Source organism: Mesoplodon bidens (assembly GCF_964165515.1).
Source record: "Mesoplodon bidens genome assembly, chromosome: 2".
NCBI lineage: Eukaryota > Metazoa > Chordata > Mammalia > Artiodactyla > Ziphiidae > Mesoplodon > Mesoplodon bidens.
This window is the reverse complement of record NC_138177.1, coordinates 34,761,707-34,782,998: the sequence shown is the minus strand read 5'-3', so window position 1 is coordinate 34,782,998 and position 21,292 is coordinate 34,761,707. Positions and strand designations below refer to the sequence as shown.

At 45.2% G+C, this 21,292-nt stretch overlaps 1 protein-coding gene across 2 annotated transcripts in view; it reads left to right on the top strand.

Annotated features, from left to right (window-relative positions):
* ASTN1 (astrotactin 1) overlaps positions 1-21,292 on the top strand; it is a gene marked incomplete at both ends in the record, with an annotated part of 328,640 nt that overhangs the window by 166,316 nt on the left and 141,032 nt on the right. The window contains 3 exons of one of the 2 annotated variants that reach the window (XM_081224527.1): positions 1,646-1,795; positions 2,774-2,941; positions 10,656-10,740. In XM_081224527.1, the coding sequence (XP_081080653.1) occupies positions 1,646-1,795; positions 2,774-2,941; positions 10,656-10,740 (403 nt within the window). Of the gene's footprint in view, positions 1-1,645; positions 1,796-2,773; positions 2,966-10,655; positions 10,741-21,292 lie in introns of both variants that reach the window. The other variant, XM_081224526.1, reaches the window with a different exon arrangement.

The window sequence follows — 21,292 nt, the reverse complement described above, 5'->3', positions numbered from 1 at the left end:
CAGTGCCGTTCGCTGGACAGTGGAAATGGTAGGGAGAGCAGGGTTGGAGGGAAGATGGAGAGCCCGGTTTTGGATGTCGCATTTGAGTGCCCGAGGGCCATTCGGGTGGTGGATCTGGGCGCTGCTCAGGCTTGGTATGGGCTGGAGGAAGAAATGTGTAAGTGCGGGAAATAGATTCCGTGTTGAAAGGGTACTAACATGAATAGAAAATCTCCAGGTAGCAAGGGACAGGGGATCCAGAGGCCGCCTGCCACCCTGCAGTCACTCCCACCCAGCTATCGCCAACACACGCACTCAGGGAACCTGCTCCCAGAAAAGATGTGTGCAGCCATAGACCACATCTTTCCCCATGTTCCTGAGAACGGCAGTCGCAAAGACTCCACTGGACCCAGAGATTGAACAGTGAATTGTCTAGGGGCTGTAGCCTCACTGGATCTGTGTGTTGCTTCCAGCTCCCCTCCTTAGTAGCTGCTTGACCCACATGCCCTATAGCCTCTCTAACGCACTGTTTCTGTGGGAGCTGGCTCATCAGGCTGTGTCATCGTTAAATGATATGCCCAGGCGTAAGACACGTAAGACACCTGATGTGTCAGGTGTAAGGTGCCTGACAGGTAATTACACTTACTCATAAGTGTTAACTATCACTATAAGGTTAATCTCTTTGAGACTTATTTTCCTTATCTATAAAGTGGGTAGTTACTGTACAGACTCATAGATTTATTGTAAGGAAGCAAATATTTAAAATAATGTATGTAAAACACTTAGCACGTGGTCCGCCATAATAGATGCCTTTCGTTGCTATCAATAATAAATATTAACACAGACTGTAAGAAAATTCCAAAGTATTCGTACATTTTGTTGGCAGCTGGCTTTGCTTTCTTGCTTCCCCACATCTGTTCTGTTTCCATGTGAAAGGTCCCTCTTCTTACTACCATTTTATCCTCTCCACCAAAACCAAACAAACACCCCCCCCAAACCTCCCTTCTTAGCCCTGTCCCCAGCTGCTTGGAAGTGTTTCTTATCCCTCAGCTTTCATATTTTCTCCCTAAGCTTCCATTTATAACCTTACCCCAAGGACTGCAGGACTGGGGAGAGCCTTCTGGTGTGACAATATCTCCTACCTGTGTAGAGCATACGTTCCTTGTTTTTCTCCTTCCAAGCCCTGGACTCTCACCCACAGAGTAGGTGAGAGGTAGTTTGAGCCCCAGGAGTGGAGAAGCTGGTTTGTGAGGGCGCCCTCTGTGGAAAGCCATGGGAAGTGCAGGGAGTTCCAGCGTAGGGTAAAAGCATTCCCACCACCCTTGGGCAAGAGGTTGGAGCCCTGCCAGGCAAGTAGAGGGGGACAGTGCCCTCCTTTATGATCTCTCTTGTGACCTGGCCCAAGAGGCATGCAGAGGACTTGCTCACAGCTGACAATTGTTGACTTTGAGGACCACCAGTGGCCCAGTCCCCTCTGGCACCAGGCGATGACATGGTGTTCCATGAGGGTGAAAGTCACTGAGCTCACGCACTAGACACATTTCCCACCTGGGCTGGGTTTGCCAGCTGCCTCCCCTGTTTTCCAGGTTGGGCAGCAACAGGCCGAGATGGCCCTTCACTACCAAGATTTTTACCATCAAGTGTCTTGCTTTTGCCTTATTTTCAGTGGGCTCTCCCCGAAGTCCTGTGAATAAGACCACCTTGACGTTGATCAGCATCACCAGCTGCGTGATCGGCCTTGTGTGTTCCTCTCACGTCAGCTGCCCTCTCGTTGTCAAAATCACCCTGCACGTCCCCGAGCACCTGATCGCTGATGGTAAGTCCACCTCTGAGGATGCCACCTCCTGCCCCTCCCCCGAGAAGAATGCTTCAGGGTGGGCAGGGAAAATATAGACAAGCCATGGAGCCCTGTTACATATTAGTGAGGAAAAAATAAACCTGGATAAGTAAGACTTAGGACGAAGTTAGATTGTCCACTGATGAAATCAGAAAGCAGGTTAAAAAAAAAAAAGAACAGATCACCTCCTCCTTTCTATGCCCATTTCCCATTTCTATTTGTTTATAATTAAGCACCTGTCTTTGTGGATAAATGCAGGGCATACTGGCTATAGGTACATAGACACCAAGATTCTCTTAGCCTTTGAATGGGGAAAAGCTAAGTGGAGTAGTAGAATGTTTAAGCATTAGCCACATTTCCGTTTGATATGTCTGGTGAGAAATTCCTAATTGCAGTAACTTGCTATGAGCCTAGAACTCTGAAGCAATAATTTACTTTCATCCAGGGGGACCCTGATATAATGAGGGAATAATATACATTCTGAGAGTCCCTGAATTAGTTAAGCCCAGAGCACCTAATTGACTTGTTAATGTCTGTTCTCTTGGTTGCCGTAAGGCTGAAAACAGGTGGGGACTGTCTGGAGTGTTAGAGGGCCTGCTATTTATTTCATGGCAACTGAAGACAGGCAGCAGGTCTCTGTTCCTTGGACGACTGCCAGGGTCTGATGGAGCCGTGCCACGGCCATCACAGAGCTGCTCTGTCCCTGTATCCCTTGGGTCCACACTAGTAGACATGGGATGGGACAAGGCAGCAGGGGATGATATGGCGGGAGATCCAAGTGGTGGCTGAGCCTCCATCTGCTGAGCCCTTGCTCTGTGACTCATGGCGGGCCAGGATTGGTAGAAGTAATGACCTCGGGTTGGGCCTAATCTGCAGAGCATCGCTCAGTCTGTCTTCAGTAATGTGTGTGTGTGCTGTGGGCACACACGGACATGCCTCCTCTCTCTCCCCCTGCAGGGAGCCGCTTCATCTTGCTGGAGGGGAGCCAGCTGGATGCCAGTGACTGGCTGAACCCTGCCCAAGTGGTTCTCTTCTCTCAGCAGAACTCCAGTGGGCCCTGGGCCATGGACCTTTGTGCCCGGCGGCTCCTGGACCCCTGTGAACACCAATGTGACCCCGAAACTGGTAGGCGGGAGCACCGGGCAGCGGGTAACTGTCAGAGTTCATGCCTCTTGCAACTACCCCTCAAAATCCAGGCCATCCCTCCCAACTGACCCATTACCATTGGGAGCCGAGACTGTGCAAGCTGGCAGCATGTGGATGAGCCCCTGAGCTGGCTGGCTTAAAATGTGAGGTCATCTTCTGGCAGAAGCCTTGGAAACCTCCTAACTATAGCCCCAAGCCAGACAGATCAGCTCGGGATGACCTCCACAGCCCATGTGCCCTCCAGTCAGGGGATATCAGTCAAGGGGGCTAAACTTTTATGCATGTTTATTGTAGAAAACATGGGGGGCTTCCCTGGTGGTGCAGTGGTTAGGAATCTGCCTGCCAATGCAGGGGACACGGGTTTGAGCCCTGGTTCCGGAAGATCCCACATGCTGCAGAGCAGCTAGGCCTGTGTGCCACAACTACTGAGCCTGCACTCTAGAGCCCACGCGCCTAGAGCCGGTGCTCCACTACGAGAGAGGCCACCACAATGAGAGGCCCGTGCACCCCAACAAAAAAAGAAAGCCCATGCGCGGCAACGAAGATCCAATGCAGCCAAAAATAAATAAATTAATTAATTTTAAAAAATGGGAAAATTAGAAAAGCTTATAGAAGAAAATGATAATCATCTATAATTCTATCTCCTGTAGAAATAATTTTAAAATTTTAATGTCTTTCCTCCCTTCCGATCTTTTATCTATGCCTGATTCTTAGAGGCTTGTAAGCACACTAAGCCCAGTAGAGTTTTCTTGATTTTTTTCACTTAACATTCTATCATGGGAATTTTCCAGAACCACTAAATACTCCTCAGTAATGTAATTCTAATGGCCATTTGGTATTCCACTGTATGTCTATATCATAGCTCCTATTTAAATAGTCCCCTATTATTTGACATGTAAGACGCATTAAGTTTTTAATTTTTACAAACACTACTAAAATGAATATCTTTCCGCGTAAATGTAGGGCATGTCTGAAGTTATTTTATTCAGATAACTCTCAGAAGAGAGATTACTGGGTCAAAGGGTATAGCCATCTTTCAGGCTGTTATATTATCCAGGGGGGCTGGGGCTGCTCTGAGAGAGAGGGTTTGAATTCATACACAGCATGTACTGGGGTGCTTGCAGTGCTTCTTGAGCTCCAAGGAGTGTGGATCCTTCATCCCAGGTTGCTTTGCCCTTTCATTGTAGAAGGGGTTCCTCTATGGTAGTCTTTATAAAGACCTATTTCCAGTAGGCTCAGTACCACAGATAGCTCCTTCCCAGAGGAGTGGTAAGATGCCTAAGAACCAAGGAAGGGGAGGCACTGATGTCTAAGATCCCCAAGTGAAACATTGCTGGGGTCTAGGGCCAGCTCTTCCAGCTCTCTGTACCTCACTTACAGCACCCCCCCCACACACACACACGCACACACACACACACACACGAGATGCATCTTTTTAAGGTGCTGAGGTAGAAGGATATTAGTAGAGGTTGACTCCAAGAGATCTGGCTGTTACTTCTCTTACAGTCCATTGCTGTAGCTCTCTGGGGGAGTAACAGGTAACCGCAACATCTAAAGTTCACCTTCATAGGTCTAAAAGTTGTTGTTATGTGGGCCCATCCCAGAGATTCTAGGTCCCCTATGAAGGAGAAAGTACAGCATTTTAAACATCTGATGTCTAAGACTGTGCTTACTTGCTGCTCCTCCCACGCTGCCAGGCAAACACCAAACTAGACAGATGGGCCGTGCACCATGCCCAAAAGCCAGTGGGCTCGGGAGAGAAAAGCAGGCTCGTCTCAGAGGTGGGGCCTCTCCATGCAACTGAGCTAGTCTCTGGTCCCCTCTGACTTGGATTAGGAGACCCTGGACCACCTCACTTGTTAAACTCCCTTCTGAGAGAAGCGTGATCTCCAGAGGGCCTTGGAAGCTTCACCTGAGGTTTTAAAGAACAGGAAGCACTTTGAATGACAGGTGGAAAGAGGGATTGGTGTTTTAAGCTTGGAGGGTCTTAGAGATAAACTCCTCCTTCCTTTAGGTCAATGCTCAAATTCCCCAAGAAGTGACACGACTTGCCCGAAGCCCCACAGCTACCTAAGGCAGAGTCGGTGTTCTATCTACCATGAAATCAGAGCAGAAGTGGGGTTGTAAAGGGTTCCTTAATTCCCCTAGACAGGTCAGAGCCAACGTATTTGTCACTGTGACACTATTCAAGCAATCACCGTTGCTAAGCATCACTTTCCTGAGCCAGAAGCTGAAGAACCTGCTTGTCCATAGCAAAGCTCCCATCACCTCTTCAATCCCTGCTGGATGTCTCATTTCTAATCCTTACTGAAAATGACTTTGGGAAGCCCCTCCCCTGCTAGTGGCTTCCCAGTGTCTGTGACAGTTAATGAATTTCCAACTGGAAAGCCAGGGAGAGAGATTAAAAATAAGAACCCACCACAGAACTAAGGTGCGACATCTTCATTCCGGGGTAGCCGCTGAGAAATGGTACTGCAGGGACTTCCATTTTCATTAATGCTGGGGTTGGAAACCCTCCCCCTTCCTGCCCTGCTTCTGTCTGTGCCTGGGATGATGTGGTCATCCCACATGCTCGTCAGTAAGAAACTTTATCGCCTCCCACACTCCATCCTAAAGCCTTTCTCCAAAGAGCTGAGTGTGGGCATTGGCTGCAAGTCAAGTCGACGTTATTTTTGCAGTCCTCCAGCTAACTCACTTGGAAATGTCATAGTGTTGGGACATGTGCTTTCCCAGCCATGCCGAGGGGTCTGCCCACATGGATGGGTGGAACTGTGCAAGCGCACGTGTACTTTTTCACACATGCAAACAAACACACAAACACAGGCGCTCAGTCACTGCAAAGGAGCACCCTCCAGTGCCTGAAGCTCTCCTCAGGCATCCTTCCAACGTGTTTCAAACTTAAGTGTGTGTTTCCTCCTCCCCTGCACAGAGGTCCAGGGTACCAGGTATGGTAGGAGGCGTAATGGGCCCCCAAAGATGTTCACCACCTAATCCCCAGAACCTGTGAAAATGTTACGTTACCTGGCAAAGAGGAATTCAAGTTGCAGATGGTATTAAGCTTGCTAGACAACTGATCTTAAAATAAGGGGAGTATCTGGATTAACCAGGTGGGCCCAATGTAATCACAAGGGTGCTTAACAGTCGAAGAGGGGGGCAGAAGAGGCCAGAGTGATATGACATGAAAAGGACTCCACCAACCATTGCTGGATTTGAAGGTTGAGGAACCAGTGAGTGTGGGCATCCTCCAGAAGGTGGAAAAGGCAAGGAAACAGATTCTCCCCTCAAGTCTCCAGAAAGGAACATAGCGCTACAGTCACCTTGTTTTTAGCCCAGTGAGACTCATATTGGATTTCTGACCAGCAGAACCGCAAGACAATATATTTCTGTTGTTTTAAACCACTGAGTTTGTGATAATTTTTTATGGTAGCTATAGAAAACTAACACACTAGGGAAGGAGAAAAAGCACAGAAGAAAAATAAGCATTGTTATGCCCTCTTTATATCACCCTGGCACAGTTTATAGAAGGTGGCTGCACAGACCTTCTGCAGATGTGTCAGGAATCTACGGAAAGATTGGAGCTGGAAGAGACTTGAGACCATTTTCCATTCCAGCCTCCCTTTTGCATTCTAGCAACGTACTATCGGGGAGGGACATAATGTACCTAAGGCTCTTAGCCTGGAAGCCCTCTGCCAACTGCACACTGACATCCTCTCTCAGATCACCCCAGGTTAGTAACCCTGGGTGTGTCTCTGGTCACGTGGGGCTAACAGCAAACCACTGAAATTGTAATGCTTAATGCCCAGATGGATCCAGCCAGGGGTTGACTTTTCCTGTACTTTCTAAGGGTTTTTGCGGTGGTTGTATGTTGGCTTGTTTTCTGAGGGCAACACAGACTAACTGGCCTCAGCAACTTCTCTCTCTGCTGCATTCCTGGCCTTTATTCCGCCATATGGGCAGCTGTGGAGGCTTCACACACCTGCTTGATTTCACAGCCCCCTTCAGTTCTGGCCACAGACCCTCACTGCCCTTTTCAAGATATGTAGCTTTTATGAGTCTGCAAGGAGCATGCACTTCCAAGCTAAATCAAGTTTTAATCACCATCCAAGATGGTCGCTGAAATTCCTTCTATCCCAGATCTTTCCATAGGCTGGTCCCAACCATGAAGAAATGTGTAAAGTCTGGTGAGGGGCATTGGACCAGTTTTCCAGACTCACTCTAGCCCTCCTCCCCTTTCCTTACTCTGAATAAGGGCCTCTCTCTCTCTCTACTCTTCCCTGGTTTTTAGAACCTAGTTAGATGGGGTAGCACAGCTCCCATTTTGTTCGTGCCACCTGGATTGCCCACTCATCCCAAGCTCTCTTTTGTAGCTCAATTAAAGCACCTCCCTTCAAGGTGTACTTTTGGCCTATTTCCCTCTGTCTGCCCTCCCAGAGTCGTGTGGGGTTGTTTGACTCTGAGCCTACCTCTTGCCTGGTGTCTGCCCAGGAGAGGAGACCAGGCAGTTAGATATTATTCAAGCCCAGATGTCTGACAAAGATTTCCCTTTTTGGATGAAGCGTACCCAATTGACTTTAATAAAAGCCAACTGCTACCTGAAGGATGGAGGTGATCAGGAATTTTGGCCTTGATCTGTAGTTATGTCATGAAGAACTTGTGGTGAGCCCAGTCATTTCTGAGGAGCCCTAGCTTCAAGGTCTTCCTTCAATCGTTCGATGAGATTTGTGCCTCCATCCATCTATGGAATGGGAAATGACTGAAGGCACTGCCTGTGAGCATCTGCCTTCAGGGAACCGAGCACAGATCCAGTGTAGGCATCTCCCGGCCCTGCACAGATCATCTCTTGGGTGGGCTTCTACGCTCTGGCAGTGCAGCTGTCTGTGAGTGCCTCCTGCAGGGCATGCTCCATCCCAGTTGGGCACTTCTCTGTGGCCGTGACACGTCTCTCTGTTGGATTCCTATGAACACCACCACAGAGTCGGCACGTCATGTGTTCCCTGCCATCTGTCACAGCAGATGCAGAGACTGTAACACTTCGAGCTTAGGAGGGCATCCAACACCCTTGTGGGGTCTTTAAAATTCACAGCTAACAGTCAGAGCCTGTGCTTGCACGAAACCCCTCTTAAAGTCAGGATTTAGCAGTTGGTTGCCATAGCAACTTTCCTCATCAAGTCTGAACTCCTTTCAGTGTAGATGGCCAGACTGGTTTTGAGGAGGAATACAGAAGAGGGAAGTTTGGTGAGTTCCGGAAATGAGGATGATTTAAGAGACAAATTTTGGAAATCCTCAAACTCTAACATGATATGTTTGAAAAATGTCTCTGTTGCTCTGACTTCGGGCTGCATATAGCATTATATGGAGGAAAGCGTTATTTGTTGTCAGTAGTGTGTCCCCACATAGTAGTGAATGCTGGAAATCTCATCAGGGGATAATGGCTGTGAAGGCAATTTGAGAAAGGTAAATGTGCTCTACAAATGGTAGATACTGCCAGCATTAGGAAAATCAAGCTCTGCTCGAACTCTGCATCGTTACTGCATTTATTTTGACATGTGTTGTGGTAACCACATATCAAGTGTGGAAGGAAGACTGCCTTTTTTGTCAGTCTTTAATTCTAGGCAAGCCATCCAGTCAAGAACATTGTAAGAGTCAGACTGATGGGTTTGACAACCTCTTGAGATTCCTTCCTGCTTTGTAATATCATATCCATGCCTAATGTCCACAAGGAAGTTGAAAGATGATCTCCTTAAGGGCAAATCATTTCTGGGTCCTTGACCCATTTGTTGGCTTGATATTGACGCCTTGGGGAGAGGTGGTGGTGATGGTATCTATAAATTTGGGACACACTCTTTAATTAATTTGTTTATTTTCCATTACACAGTATTTATAAAAGGTCTACTCAAATATAGGAAAAACTAGCTTGTTCCTGCTCTCGTGTAGCTTACAGTCTAGAGTCCATGCTTTCTTTAGAATTGATGCGGTATGAAGCCTGGCTCCTGGTACTTCCCTTCTTTTGCCCTCCTCTGGTCCTTGCCCTCGTTAGCTTTCCTTCTATCAGAGAAACAGCCTTCACCTGAAAGCCTTATCATCCGCTACCGAATTTTCCGCTGTGTTTTCCTATGTTCGACTCCCAGCTCCCTGACCGTTCCTAGATACAGCTCAGCACCACTGAAGCCAGTAAGTTTCACCCTGTTGTGAATCTAGCCCGCATGGAAGCCTGAGTTTGTCATACAGGAGACAAAGTACTGATCTAACACTCCCTGTGGATCCCTCACAAACTAAGTTACTCATTTCTACTCCACTCCTCAGCACCTTGGCTGAGCAGGTGTTGGAGAGGAAGACAAGTGTTATCTGGTAGTGAGACCCCGATGGACAGTAGCTTATAGGTCAGTCTCAACAAGAATGGATGCACTTAGATCCTAACAAAAACTTCTTGCTCAGAGCCTACCCAGTCCTTGCCCCCATAACTGTGAGGCCCCTTCACTTCATTCTTATTGTTTTTTATCTTTGAAAAGAGAAAATAGCTCTCAAAGCTATTATTCCATCTATATCCCTTTTGAGTGTTTCTTCCCAGGAAGATAAAGAAACCTTATCCTTTGTCTCCCTAGGGTCTGGCACCTTTGTAATTTCCAAATTTTAGGAAGTCACACTCTGTTCTTTCACTACCTATAAGTTAAATAACCAGCCACTGAAAAAGACAATACCGGTGCTCCAGTGGAACTGATCTCAGCAGCTTAGGGATACATAGTATTGCCTAAGGAATTATTAATATAAGGAAGCAGTTACAATTTTCTTCAAAATCAGACTAAGTAGAGCAATGCTTCTTAATCTTTTGGGGGTCTTGGATTTGCTTATAAATCTGATGAATGTTATGGAGGCCTGCTGAGGAAAGATGCACATACACATATGTACAGTTTCACATACGACTCCAGAGGGGTCGTGGACCTCTTGGTACACTGTTGAGGTAAGTAATGATAATGAAACATAGTGATATCCTAAACTAACATAGATGATCCTTCTGTTTATCAGCACCAAGATAATGAGCCATTTTCACTTAAAAATAAAAACCCAGAGTTCTTATAAAACTATGATAGGTATAAGTGGCCTCCTCTAAATACAGCAGTTGTTCTTGGGCTAGCAGCGTGGCCTGGTTGGGAAAAAAGGTCTGGAGTCAGACAGACATAGGTTCAAATGTTAACTCTGCCATTTAAATCTGTCTCTAGATCCCTTAATTCTTCTGAGCCTCGATTTCCCTCATCAGGATAGCATGGCTAATCATATGTACTTTTCAAATTTCTTAGAAACATTCGATGAAATAACTCACTTATGTGGTCTTCAAACATGTGTTGATCATCTAATATGTGTCTTGCAATATACTGGCCACTGAGAAAATAACAACGAAGAAGTCCCTTTGCTCAGAGAGTTCTTGGACTTTGTGTCTGCAGAGCCCATGTAATAGGTGCTTTGTAAACGTTAGTGTGCTCAACTAGTGAAAGTTATCACGTAGTGAAAATGGAGAGATTGGTGGTGTGTTCCTTCACATGGGCAGTGGAGACGGGCATGTATGGCATAATAGGATTTATGGTCTCATCCGTGCCAGTGTTAGTTTGATGTGATCATTTCATATTAGTTTTCTCCGACACAGACATGTTAATCAATTTCTTCATTTCTTTTTCTTCTTCCTCACCCTGCTTCTAAGGGGAATGCCTCTGCTACGAGGGTTACATGAAGGATCCAGTGCACAAGCATCTTTGCATTCGGAATGAATGGGGAACCAACCAAGGGTAAGTGAGGGGACGGCGAGTTAGCCAGTTCCCGGACGTCACCGCTCCCTCACACAGACATGACGTGGAGCAATTGCGTGGAGAGGGACAGAGCTAAAGGGTGGTTCTATTCTGAACAGCAAATGGATAGACGTGTCACTGTGCGTTTCCATGTTTACACCATCCCAGTGATGTCCATCTCATCTTCCTCTCCATTTACGAGTTCAGAGATGATGCCTCTGACTCGCAGCCCCAAGCCTCGGCTGGGATCTGGGAATCAAGCTGTCCCTCTCTTCCTTTTCACACCACCATCAGCCATGAGGATTCCACAGACAGAACTTAGCTGATGATTTTGTTGTAGACACGTGAAGTCGCACACATTCCAGTGTAGCTCTCCCAGAGCTCAACGAGCTTTGCAAGACTGATATGAGTGGAAACTTGTTTTCACCAGTACTGTCAGAGAGGGTGAAATGCAGCGACTCAGGGAGTGCTTGGCATTGAGTCAAAGGATTTTCACCTGATCTCCAATTACCATTTCCTTGTAAGACCTTTGCTTTTCCCCAAGCACAGACAACTGGGATAAAATAGTTACCTTGTCTATTGCTTTATATTTTATTCATTTTACTTTTTTGGAATTTTTTTCATGGAGAAAAAATATACGTAAGATAAAAATGATCATTTTCACCATTCTTAGGTGTACAGTTCAGTGGCATTAAGCACATTCACATTGTTGTGCCACCATCACCACTATCCATCTTCTATTGCCTTTTTTTTTTAACAACTTTATTGGAGTATAATTGCTTCACATGGTGTATTAGTTTCTGCTTTATAACAAAGTGAATCAGTTATACATATACATCTGTTCCCATATCTCTTCCCTCTTGCGTCTCCCTCCCTCCCACCTTCCCAAAGCACCGAGCTGATCTCCCTGTGCTATGCGGCCGCTTCCTACTAGCTATCTACCTTACGTTCGGTAGTGTATATATGTCCATGCCTCTCTCTCGCTTTGTCACAGCTTACCCTTCCCCCTCCCCATATCCTCTGTTGCCTTTTAAAAGCAACTTCCTACTTTGTTTTGGGTGCTGAGAGATTACTTTCTGCCTTGGCTGGGTTGTGGAGGAGGGTGTGAGAAGACGGGGATCAATGAATGCTAACTAATAATAGCAATCAATGGGACAGGGGAAACTAGAAAGAAAACAAGGCAAAAGCCATTTCGGGGGGCTTCCCTGGTGGCGCAGTGGTTGAGAGTCCGCCTGCCGATGCAGGGGAAACGGGTTCATGCCCCGGTCTGGGAGGATCCCACATGCCGCAGAGCGGCTGGGCCCGTGAGCCGTGGCCGCTGAGCCTGCGCGTCTGGAGCCTGTGCTCCTCAACGGGAGAGGCCCCAATGGTGAGAGGCCCGCGTACCGCAAAAAAAAAAGCCATCTCGGAGTGATTGCTTGGACTGCAGAGTGAAAATGTGTTTGTAGCCTGGCAAGGTGGAGAAAAGAAATCACCGTCCCTTCCCACGGCGCCAAGGAGGACTCCTAGCCCTGAGTTCGATGCTCAACCTCCTCTCTATGATTCGGAGGAGCCCAAGCCTAGAATACTGAATGTGGTTCTGGACTCTCAAGGCAATAGATATGGAGAAAAATGGGTGGGAGTTTGGAGAAGAGCAATAAAAATGATTGAAGAGCCCAAAGGAGTGATTTATGATGAAGGGGAAGAACTCCACTCAGACAACTTGACCAGCTGATGACTAAGTCAAGGCATGATAGATGCCTGTAGATGTTCGAAGAGGGCAAATGTGCTGGAACAGGTTGAAGTTGAGGGATAAGGACAAGAGAGAAGGAAGTTGAGGAAAGGAAATCTGAGTCACGGGTCAGAAAACTTGGGGAAAGTGAAAGTGCCATGAAATTTTTCTGTTAGTGAAAATGAAGGATGGCTCCGTTTTTCCACTGAATCTGTGATCCTGTCAGGGCGGCAGTCCACAAAGTGTAGAGGAAGATGTTTGGAGAAGGGTAAATGCATATGAGGTGGCCGGTTGTTGAAAGATTGGTGGCAAGGGCAGAGAGCTTGGCTTATAGAGGCCGAGTGGAGTTTGAGTAAAGAGTGCCATTTGCTATGGCTATGTAAAGTCAGTTCAGTCCCCTTACTCTCTGCCCTCTGACATGTCTGCATAGTTGCCAAAGGAGCCAAGATTTTAGCTTATGTGATGGCCAAAAATCTCAGTTGACTATGATTCATATTGAGTAAAATATTGGAAAAGGTGATGGATAACCAGCTCTCTAACTCTTAGCCTGCATACCTGCCGCTGAAGTAAACAATGACAAAAAATCATTTCACTTTTGTGCCCTGAATGATCCAGGCTGGCTCTCTGCAGTGATTGGATTTGGTGGCTAATCGCTCAAGCCTCCACATCCCTTGCCTTGTAGACAGATCATGTGAGGATGGGCCTGACTTCACTGGGTAATTGCACAAGGCTTCATCATTCCCTCTGGCTGTGTGTAGAGACAGTCTTGGATGTAGACAGGAGCCTCCAGGGAAACGGTGGAGGCCCCACGTTGGTGTCATTTAAAATAAGACAGGCTAGAGCCCTGAGTTAGAGACTGACAGGAACATTAGCCCCAGGAAACAGACAAGGAGACCTAATCTATCATTTCCATCTCTAATTTCCATTATTCTCTGATCATCACTGTCTATAAGGTCTCATTTTGGACACTAATAAAATAATGGAGCAACTGTTAGGAGGGGAAAAATAGTGACTATCATGAGAATAATGGAACCAGGACTGATAAGCAGTGTGATATGTTTACATGTATATAAAAAAGTGCCAGACAAAGGACTGCATTTTCCTCATAAAATGACAAGATAAATGAAAAGTAGAAGATTCATACATCTTGATTTAAATCAGGGATCTGATGCCACGTTTCTTTAAATGATTCTTACAAAATTAATGAAAATTGATTTGAACGTGAAGACCGTCACTTGAAAAGTACCTGACAGATTGCTAACTGATGACACGTACTGGGGTATTATGGAAAAATCAGTGGTAGGCCTGATTTTCCTGACTATTTTATTTAATGGTCCAGGAGGGAGAGGTGAACAGCTTGTATGGGTATTTATGTTTTTCACTTGGTATTCTATATTGCATACATTAAAATAGCTGAACATTCTTTTGAAGTCGAACAACCAAATCCTAGGCCAGTGAACGTTAATATGAATTCCCTTGTGAAAATCTAGGTTAATGAACCAGGACAAAAGTAGCAACGAACAGTCATGACTTTCAGACAAGGAAGAAAATTGGTCGAGGACATTAATACAAAAAGTTACAAATGGATGATTCTGTGAGACAGAGGAGTTACACCTGCAACTTTATCCAGACTGTGCTTTGTGCTTCAGTTTACCTGGACCTGTATGTGTGCGTGTAAGTGTGATGTGTGTGTGTATGGGTACATGAGTGAGCTGGTTTATTTGTAGAAATCCTCTCCCCACCCTCCTCCCTCATCTCCTCTCTCACTCATTCATGTTTTCAGCAGATATTCACTGTATTACCCATCGTGGCCCAGGATAAGGCAGGTTGCTAATTAGAAGAAGAAGATGTTGTCTCTGCTCTGGAAGAACTAATAGTCTAGAATAGATAGATGGGCACATAACAAGAAAATTACAATGAATTCCAAAACCTGTTAAAATAAAGGTTTGAGCAAAGTTCAATGGGATTACAGTTTAAGACTCATGTGACATCTAAGAATCTGGAATAGGATTTCATGAGGAAGTTAGATCTTGAACTGTTCTATTTAACAGGTAACAAAGGTAATTCTAAGCAGAAAGAACAGCATATGCCAAGGCATGGAGACTTAAGAAGCGTGGTTTTTCCAGGAATGGCAAACAAATAACTCAATGTAGCCCACGGGTGCAGTTTATAGAGACAGGAGAAGAGGCTGATAAGGTGGCTAAAGACTAGATCTTGAAGAGTTCTTGCTTACTAAGGCTTTGAACCTTAAAGCTCCATGTGTACACCCCTAGAATTGTCAGCAGGAGGTGTCTGTGTATGTGGAGGGCTATTCCCTCACTACACATTATTTTTCTGGACCCTTCAAAAGAAATTAAAACAATCCTAAAAAGAAAACAAAAACCAAAACAAACACACACGAAAAACCTCTCAAGACTATCTAAGGTTTTATTTATCTGGATCCTGCAAATAAAGCAGTCTTAAAATTATCCTGTAGATAAAAGTTTTGAAGAGCAGACAGCAAAGAGTGACAGAAAATTGGGGACCATAGGTACAAGACATGTGAATCGAGGGGGTTGCAGCCATTTTTGGTGACTCTGGTTTTGCCAGAAATGCCCAAGGAGAAGTGAGGCTAGTTGAGACATTCGTGTGTGAATCTTGGTGATAAAGCCAGCCACTGTAGTTTACCCAGGTGACGGGATTCAGGGTGGCAGGTTGTAAAATCACTGAACTCATTACAAAAGAGGCTCTGATTCACTAAAAGTAAAAATAGCTTCAAAAAGATTTAAACAAAGTCATGGATGACAGACTTCTAATGAGTTATTAAAAGAACATGGGATGTTTGAGGTTACATCCTTGGTCTTTGAGGTTGGCAACAAAATCAATCATTGCCTGCCCCAGCACCCTTGGTGACCCAGGTGCCCAGCAGAGGACCCAGGATGGAAGGATCCTGCCCTAGTGCAGGGCTTCACCACATCTCTGTCTAACCTGTGTGAATTCACAGCTGCTCAGCCTCCCAACCCTGTGGCTTCATAGACACAGCCAGGGACTGTTAGTGTCTATGTGATATTTGTCTGCTAGGACAACAAGGACAAATTAAAAAATTTCACAGACAAGAAATGAAACCAATAAATGAGGGTGGAGGAGGCAAGAGAGATGATTTACATGAAAATATTAGAAGAGAAAAAACACATTTATTTAGCTACTTTGGAGATTATTAAGAAAGGCTCTAATAATGTTTTTTGTTAAGTTAAGAGTATACCCAGTGGCCTCTAGATACATTTTTCAGAACACCACAGTCAGATTAAATTCATGCATTTGAAGATTCCCGGTAAATAATAGACTGATTTCTTATTCTGGCATCTCAGATACAGAGGGCAATACCAAGGAGATTCCCCACTAGACAACATATTACTAGATTTCAGTGCTGAAGAATGGTGATAGAGTGATAATTTATGAGATGGGAAAAGACCAGCTGTGGAAATGAACAGGTGTTTCTCCAAGGTTTTAGAAGCTGTTGTCAGGCATAGTCCTGCTCATCAGAGCACTTGTTTCACTGCCTGCTCAGGAGGCAACATACTTACCTACTTACCATGACATCTCCCCCAGACTAGTACACGTGTGTGCTTGTGCCTGCGCATGCACACACACACACACTCACACACTCGTACGTAGCCCGTGCCACCTTAATAGGGCCTTTCCATTGTCCCAGGTTTGTACTGTTCTTTCTCTTTCTACAGCTCATCCCTGCTACTCACCCTCCCAGGGATCCCTGCTCAGGGATTCTAAATCTGTATAAGGAACAAATGCCCCACACCATAGAATCCAGTTTCCTTTTCAAGCCAAGAATGGGGACCATGTTTGTCATGGTTGGCCTCAGCCCCTCGGTCTTGCTCCAAAACGTCCTTGACAGAAGGTAATTTTATTTGGGTCTGTCTGAATGATGCCATCCTAAACATTTCCCTAGAGACCACTCACAGAAAAATGACCACAGCCCACTAGAGAGGATGCCTTTGCCTCTGAGTTCTAGGTGTTAGCAGAGACCAACCTGCACCGATGATTCAGAATGATCTAAAACCCATTCTCACCTTCTGGCCCCCTAAAGCTGAGCAAGACCATTCTCTCAGCTGTCTGACCATCAAAGTGCAAATGCTGAACCATTGTATGGCAGTGACCAGAATGCTAGCGGGTAGCTCTGATTCCCAGCCCAGGTCTTGGGCAGTGTTTGGCCTTCTTTGACCTTCTCAGAGTCTCGTCAGAAGTGACTCAGATGGAGTCAGACAGTCCTGCGTGACATTTGACATTTCCTGACTTTCATTTGTCCGTTTCTAGCTCGTCATCTGGCTTTTATTTCCCCACCCCCATGCCTGTCTCTGTATCAGTGATGCCCTATTCACCTTCCTCCAACCCCTCAGACAAGGCTTGCAGGCCAGCCTGCTGCTGCTCTTTTATCTCTGGGTGCCCTCCTCCCCTTCCCTCCAGCCCCAACTCCATTGTCTGTGCCCAGCTCCTGTCATTGCCATGCCAAGCACAAACGGGATTATCCTCCCATTAACTCCCTTTTTATTGTCCTGTTTTCTCTTTGTGTGTGTGTGTGCGCGTGCGTGCGTACGTGTGTGACTCTTTCTAATTACCTCTCACTTATTCACTTGTTCCTAGCAAGGGTTTCCAGTGTTTTTATTTGGCCCTTTATTTCTCATTCTTCTTTTTTTCCCTCCCTTTTCCTTTACTTGCTTCTCCTCCTCTTCCCCCAGGAGTCAGTGGAAATGTGGCTGTCCTTTCTCCCACCCATTTCAGTGTCAAATAGGTCATCTTAGCTCTTAGTATTAAACCTAAAGTTCCTAGTTCCTTCTCTTGCTAGAAACTCTGCTGTAACCTGATTCTGAAATATTGCCCTGTAGAAAGAAGGAGAACTGACCCCCTCTGGGTGAGCAGGCAGGAACTGAGTGGTTGAAAGTGGATCTCCACCTACCAGGACCTCCTCAGACGGGCTGAACGGGATCAAGTCCCCTCAGTTGTCTTGGGGGACCCTGCACCTCATTCTTAGGGATTTTTCTCAAGTGGAAACATGTTTAATTTGACCCATTTTCACAAAAGGTGTGCGGTCAGTCAGCTGAGTACAGCCATATGCTTTGTACATGGCACGTAGACATCTAGTACAAAGAGCAGCTGAGGGGGGAAACCTCACCCCTGCAGGCCCAGGAAAGCAAACTCTGAGACGCAGGGGACATTTGTCCTGATGCGTGCCATTTTCCTCATTTGCACAAAGGCACTTGAGGAGCTAGAGCTGCCCCTGGCCGGGGTTGTTTTTGGTGATGCCCTTTGCTCCCCTCTTACAGGCAACTGTAACCTTCTTGGTTACTCAAGATGATAAGAGAGCAAAATATGCCTAATAATTGACTCCCTGATGCCAGTTCATGGAGCAAATACTTAAGAATCATCTGGGGAGCTTATTTAAAATACTGATTTCTGATTGCTACCCCAAGAGATATATTAAATTCATGGGTCTGGGAGAGGGCCCAGTCTTTGTACAGATGAAAAGCCCCCCCAAATGCTTCTGCAGCCCAGCCAGACTTAAGAGACCCTTCCTAAGCAAGGTGTGGAGTCTCCACATCTCCACCAGGAAGGCATCCTCTTACCGGTGGACCATCCCCTCTGATGAAAAGAATGGGTTTGTAGACTAGTGGCTGAGTGCATCCTAAAGGATTCTTGTGTTTTACTGATGGGGAAATAGAGGGCCAGAGAGGTGAAGAAACTTGCTCAAGGTCACATAGCTGGTGGCCAAGCTTTATAGTGACAGGTGGGTATTGGAGATAAATCAGTTGGGTAAATACAGATTTCAAAGAGAGCCCAGTGTGATAAGCATGTGACATTCTGGAAGTCAGTCATCAGCTGTGGATGAGAGGGGGGCGTTCCCCACCTGCTTCTCTGCATCCTCCTCCCCAGGGCACCAAGGGGACTCAGCTTCATCCCACCCTTCCCCACACGACAAGTGTCTGCAGTCCCCGACAGTACTGCCTACCCCCTGGAGGAGAGTGAAACATCCACAGTGTTCTCTCAGACTAGTCCAGTCACGGCACCAAGAGACTCATTTTAAACAGTGCCGGAGGCAGGAACACTCATATTTCCTCCAGGATGACCACCAGGGTGAAAAAAATCAACCTCGATTTACCCTCCCATCTGCTCGAGAATGGAAGATAAATTGTTTCAATTTTATAGAAATGAATGTTTTATGTTTGGCCCAGGCTTTCCAGAGAGTGTCCTGAATTTATATATTCTACTGAACGCATGGGTGTTTTCTACTAGGAATGCTCCCTGAACCTGCAGCTTCTTTGGGTTTCAGTCTAAGAATATACTAGGTTTGAGACTGCTGTCATCTTCCCTGGCTTTGGGCATGTTGGCTATTTATCTTTTTTTTCTTTAAAGTAAATAGAAAAAATCCACTCATTATCCCATGCTCAGAGAAAACTACTGTTACCATTTTGTCATATTTCTTCCCAATTTCTTTTTCTATGCATCAAAAGTTTTGCTTTCCACTGCCCCCCTTAATTTTTAATGCATTTTTGTTCTCTTTCGTTATTTAACAATGAGCATTCATTACTTTTGTAACCACAAAGTTTGGGGGAATTTTAAGAAGGAAGCTTTAAAAGTGTCTTTGTTGTATATTATTTTTCTCAAAACGTTTTCTCTGGGGAAGTTATTCTTAACGTCTATCTGAAAACCCTCAGTTGAAAACCTGGTTTTGGAGGAAAGAAGAAAGTGGCTCAGGGTCTAGCGTTCAGGTCAAATTCCTCTAATGTAAACATCTCTGTAAGTTTTTGTATAACAAAGGGATGGCTGAACACCAAGAAGTGACCCTCGAATTCAGCACAATATTTAATGCAGTACAACTTCAATGTCACTGAAGATTTTGAGCAGTCCCTCAGATAATGCTGATTAATTGCTGCCATTTTTATTTATTTATTTATTTATTTATTTCGCGGTACGCGGGCCTCTCACTGTTGCGGCCTCTCCCATTGCGGAGCGCAGGCTCCAGATGCTCAGGCCCAGTGGCCATGGCTCACGGGCCCAGCCGCTCCACGGCATGTGGGATCCTCCCGGACCGGGGCACGAATCTGTGTCCCCTGCATCGGCAGACGGACTCTCAACCACTGCGCCACCAGGGAAGCCCTTTCTGCCATTTATTAAGCGTGTAATGCTGGGCTCAGTGTTGTTGTTGTTGTTGTTTTAATATCATCACTAATCTTGATAAAAAGCCTCCAAACTGGTTAAGAGGTGAGCCGTTAGTATTGTTTATTCCACCTGCAATTTCTGTGAAAACAATTTCAGTAATAATCATCTTAAGGTTTATTCTTCCTAGATAAGTATTTTGAATTCTGCTTCGAACATTCACACTACAATTATTTTTTCATAAGTTTTAACTTTATATAATCTCAGGAATTGGAGAGCAAACATTTTGTCACTGCATGTCTTTGTTTTTATTTTATCTTTTTTTGTTGTTTTTATAAAAGGAATGCATATCATTAGTAGAAAATCTAAAAAAAAAAAAAAAAGAAAGAAAATCACCCACAGAACAGTAAATAGAAGACAATCCAAGCCACCTGAAGTGGCATCCCCTGGAGGAAACTCATTCTGAACTTTTTTGTTTGTTTAGGGATAATATTTTTTTTTTAACAAAAGTCACACTATATTGTTATATCTCTTGCTTTTTAAAAAATATGTATATTCATATATACACATACATATATATGTATGTATATGTAATGAGAAAGGTGCCTATTATTATGTGAGGCTCAGCAGTATGGTGATCAGGGTCACAGTGGTGAACAGAATTGCCTGATGCCAACATCTAGGCTCTTTTCATTAGACCATGATGCTACTCAACAATTGGAATAATCTTTTCATTCCCTGGTACTCTTCTTCCCGTCAAGTTTATTAACCTTTCCACATGGTTTTCCACACTGAGAGTAGCATGGTTGGCTTAAGGAGAGATGGCTTGGAAACCAGGCTTTCCAGTTGAGGTTGGCTTTTGGATCTAAGATCTTTGGATGGAGGAGAGTCCCCAGATTTCTGTTGTGCAGGACTGTGAAAGGAGGCCGTGGACAGCTGTTCAATGCCCCAGTTAGCCCAGGAGGTGGAGGATTTCCATGTGGCTGCCCAGACCACAGTGCCCAGCATGGACTTCCTCCAATCCTGACGTACAGCAGAGACTCCCTTGCTTATAACCAAATGAGAAAGATGACTTTATTTATGTCTGTATTTATTTTTTATTGAAGTATAGTTGATTCACAATATCATATTAGTTTCAGGTGCACAACATAGTGGTTCAATATTTTTATAGATTACACTCCATTCAGAGTTATTATAAAACATTGCCATACATCCCTGTTTGTATAGTAGTTTGTACCTCTTAATCCCCTACCCCTGCCTTGCTCCTACCCCCTTCCCTCTCCCAGCTGGTAACCACTAGTTTGTTCCGTATATCCGTGAATCTGTTTAGGCCTTGTTATATTCCTTCCACATGAGAAGGATGACTTTAAGTGGAGTGAGTGCTCACCGTGGTGGGATGGTCACAAATGGGAACATATTCCACACTGAGAGAAGCCTACCTGGAGTTAAATTCACATCAAAGCCAGTGAGCCGTAGTACTTTGCATGCCTGGTATTGTAACACTCCCCACACTCTACCCTTCAGGAGCAGTAGTAATAGTCGTGATACTAATATAATAATAATAATAGCTGACACATATAGTTTTGGGAATGCATCAGCCAGCCCTCTGAGTTCTTTTCATGTATCAACAAATTTATTTCTCATTTCAACACTATGAGTAGAAACTATTGTTTTCCCCATTTTACTGGCGAT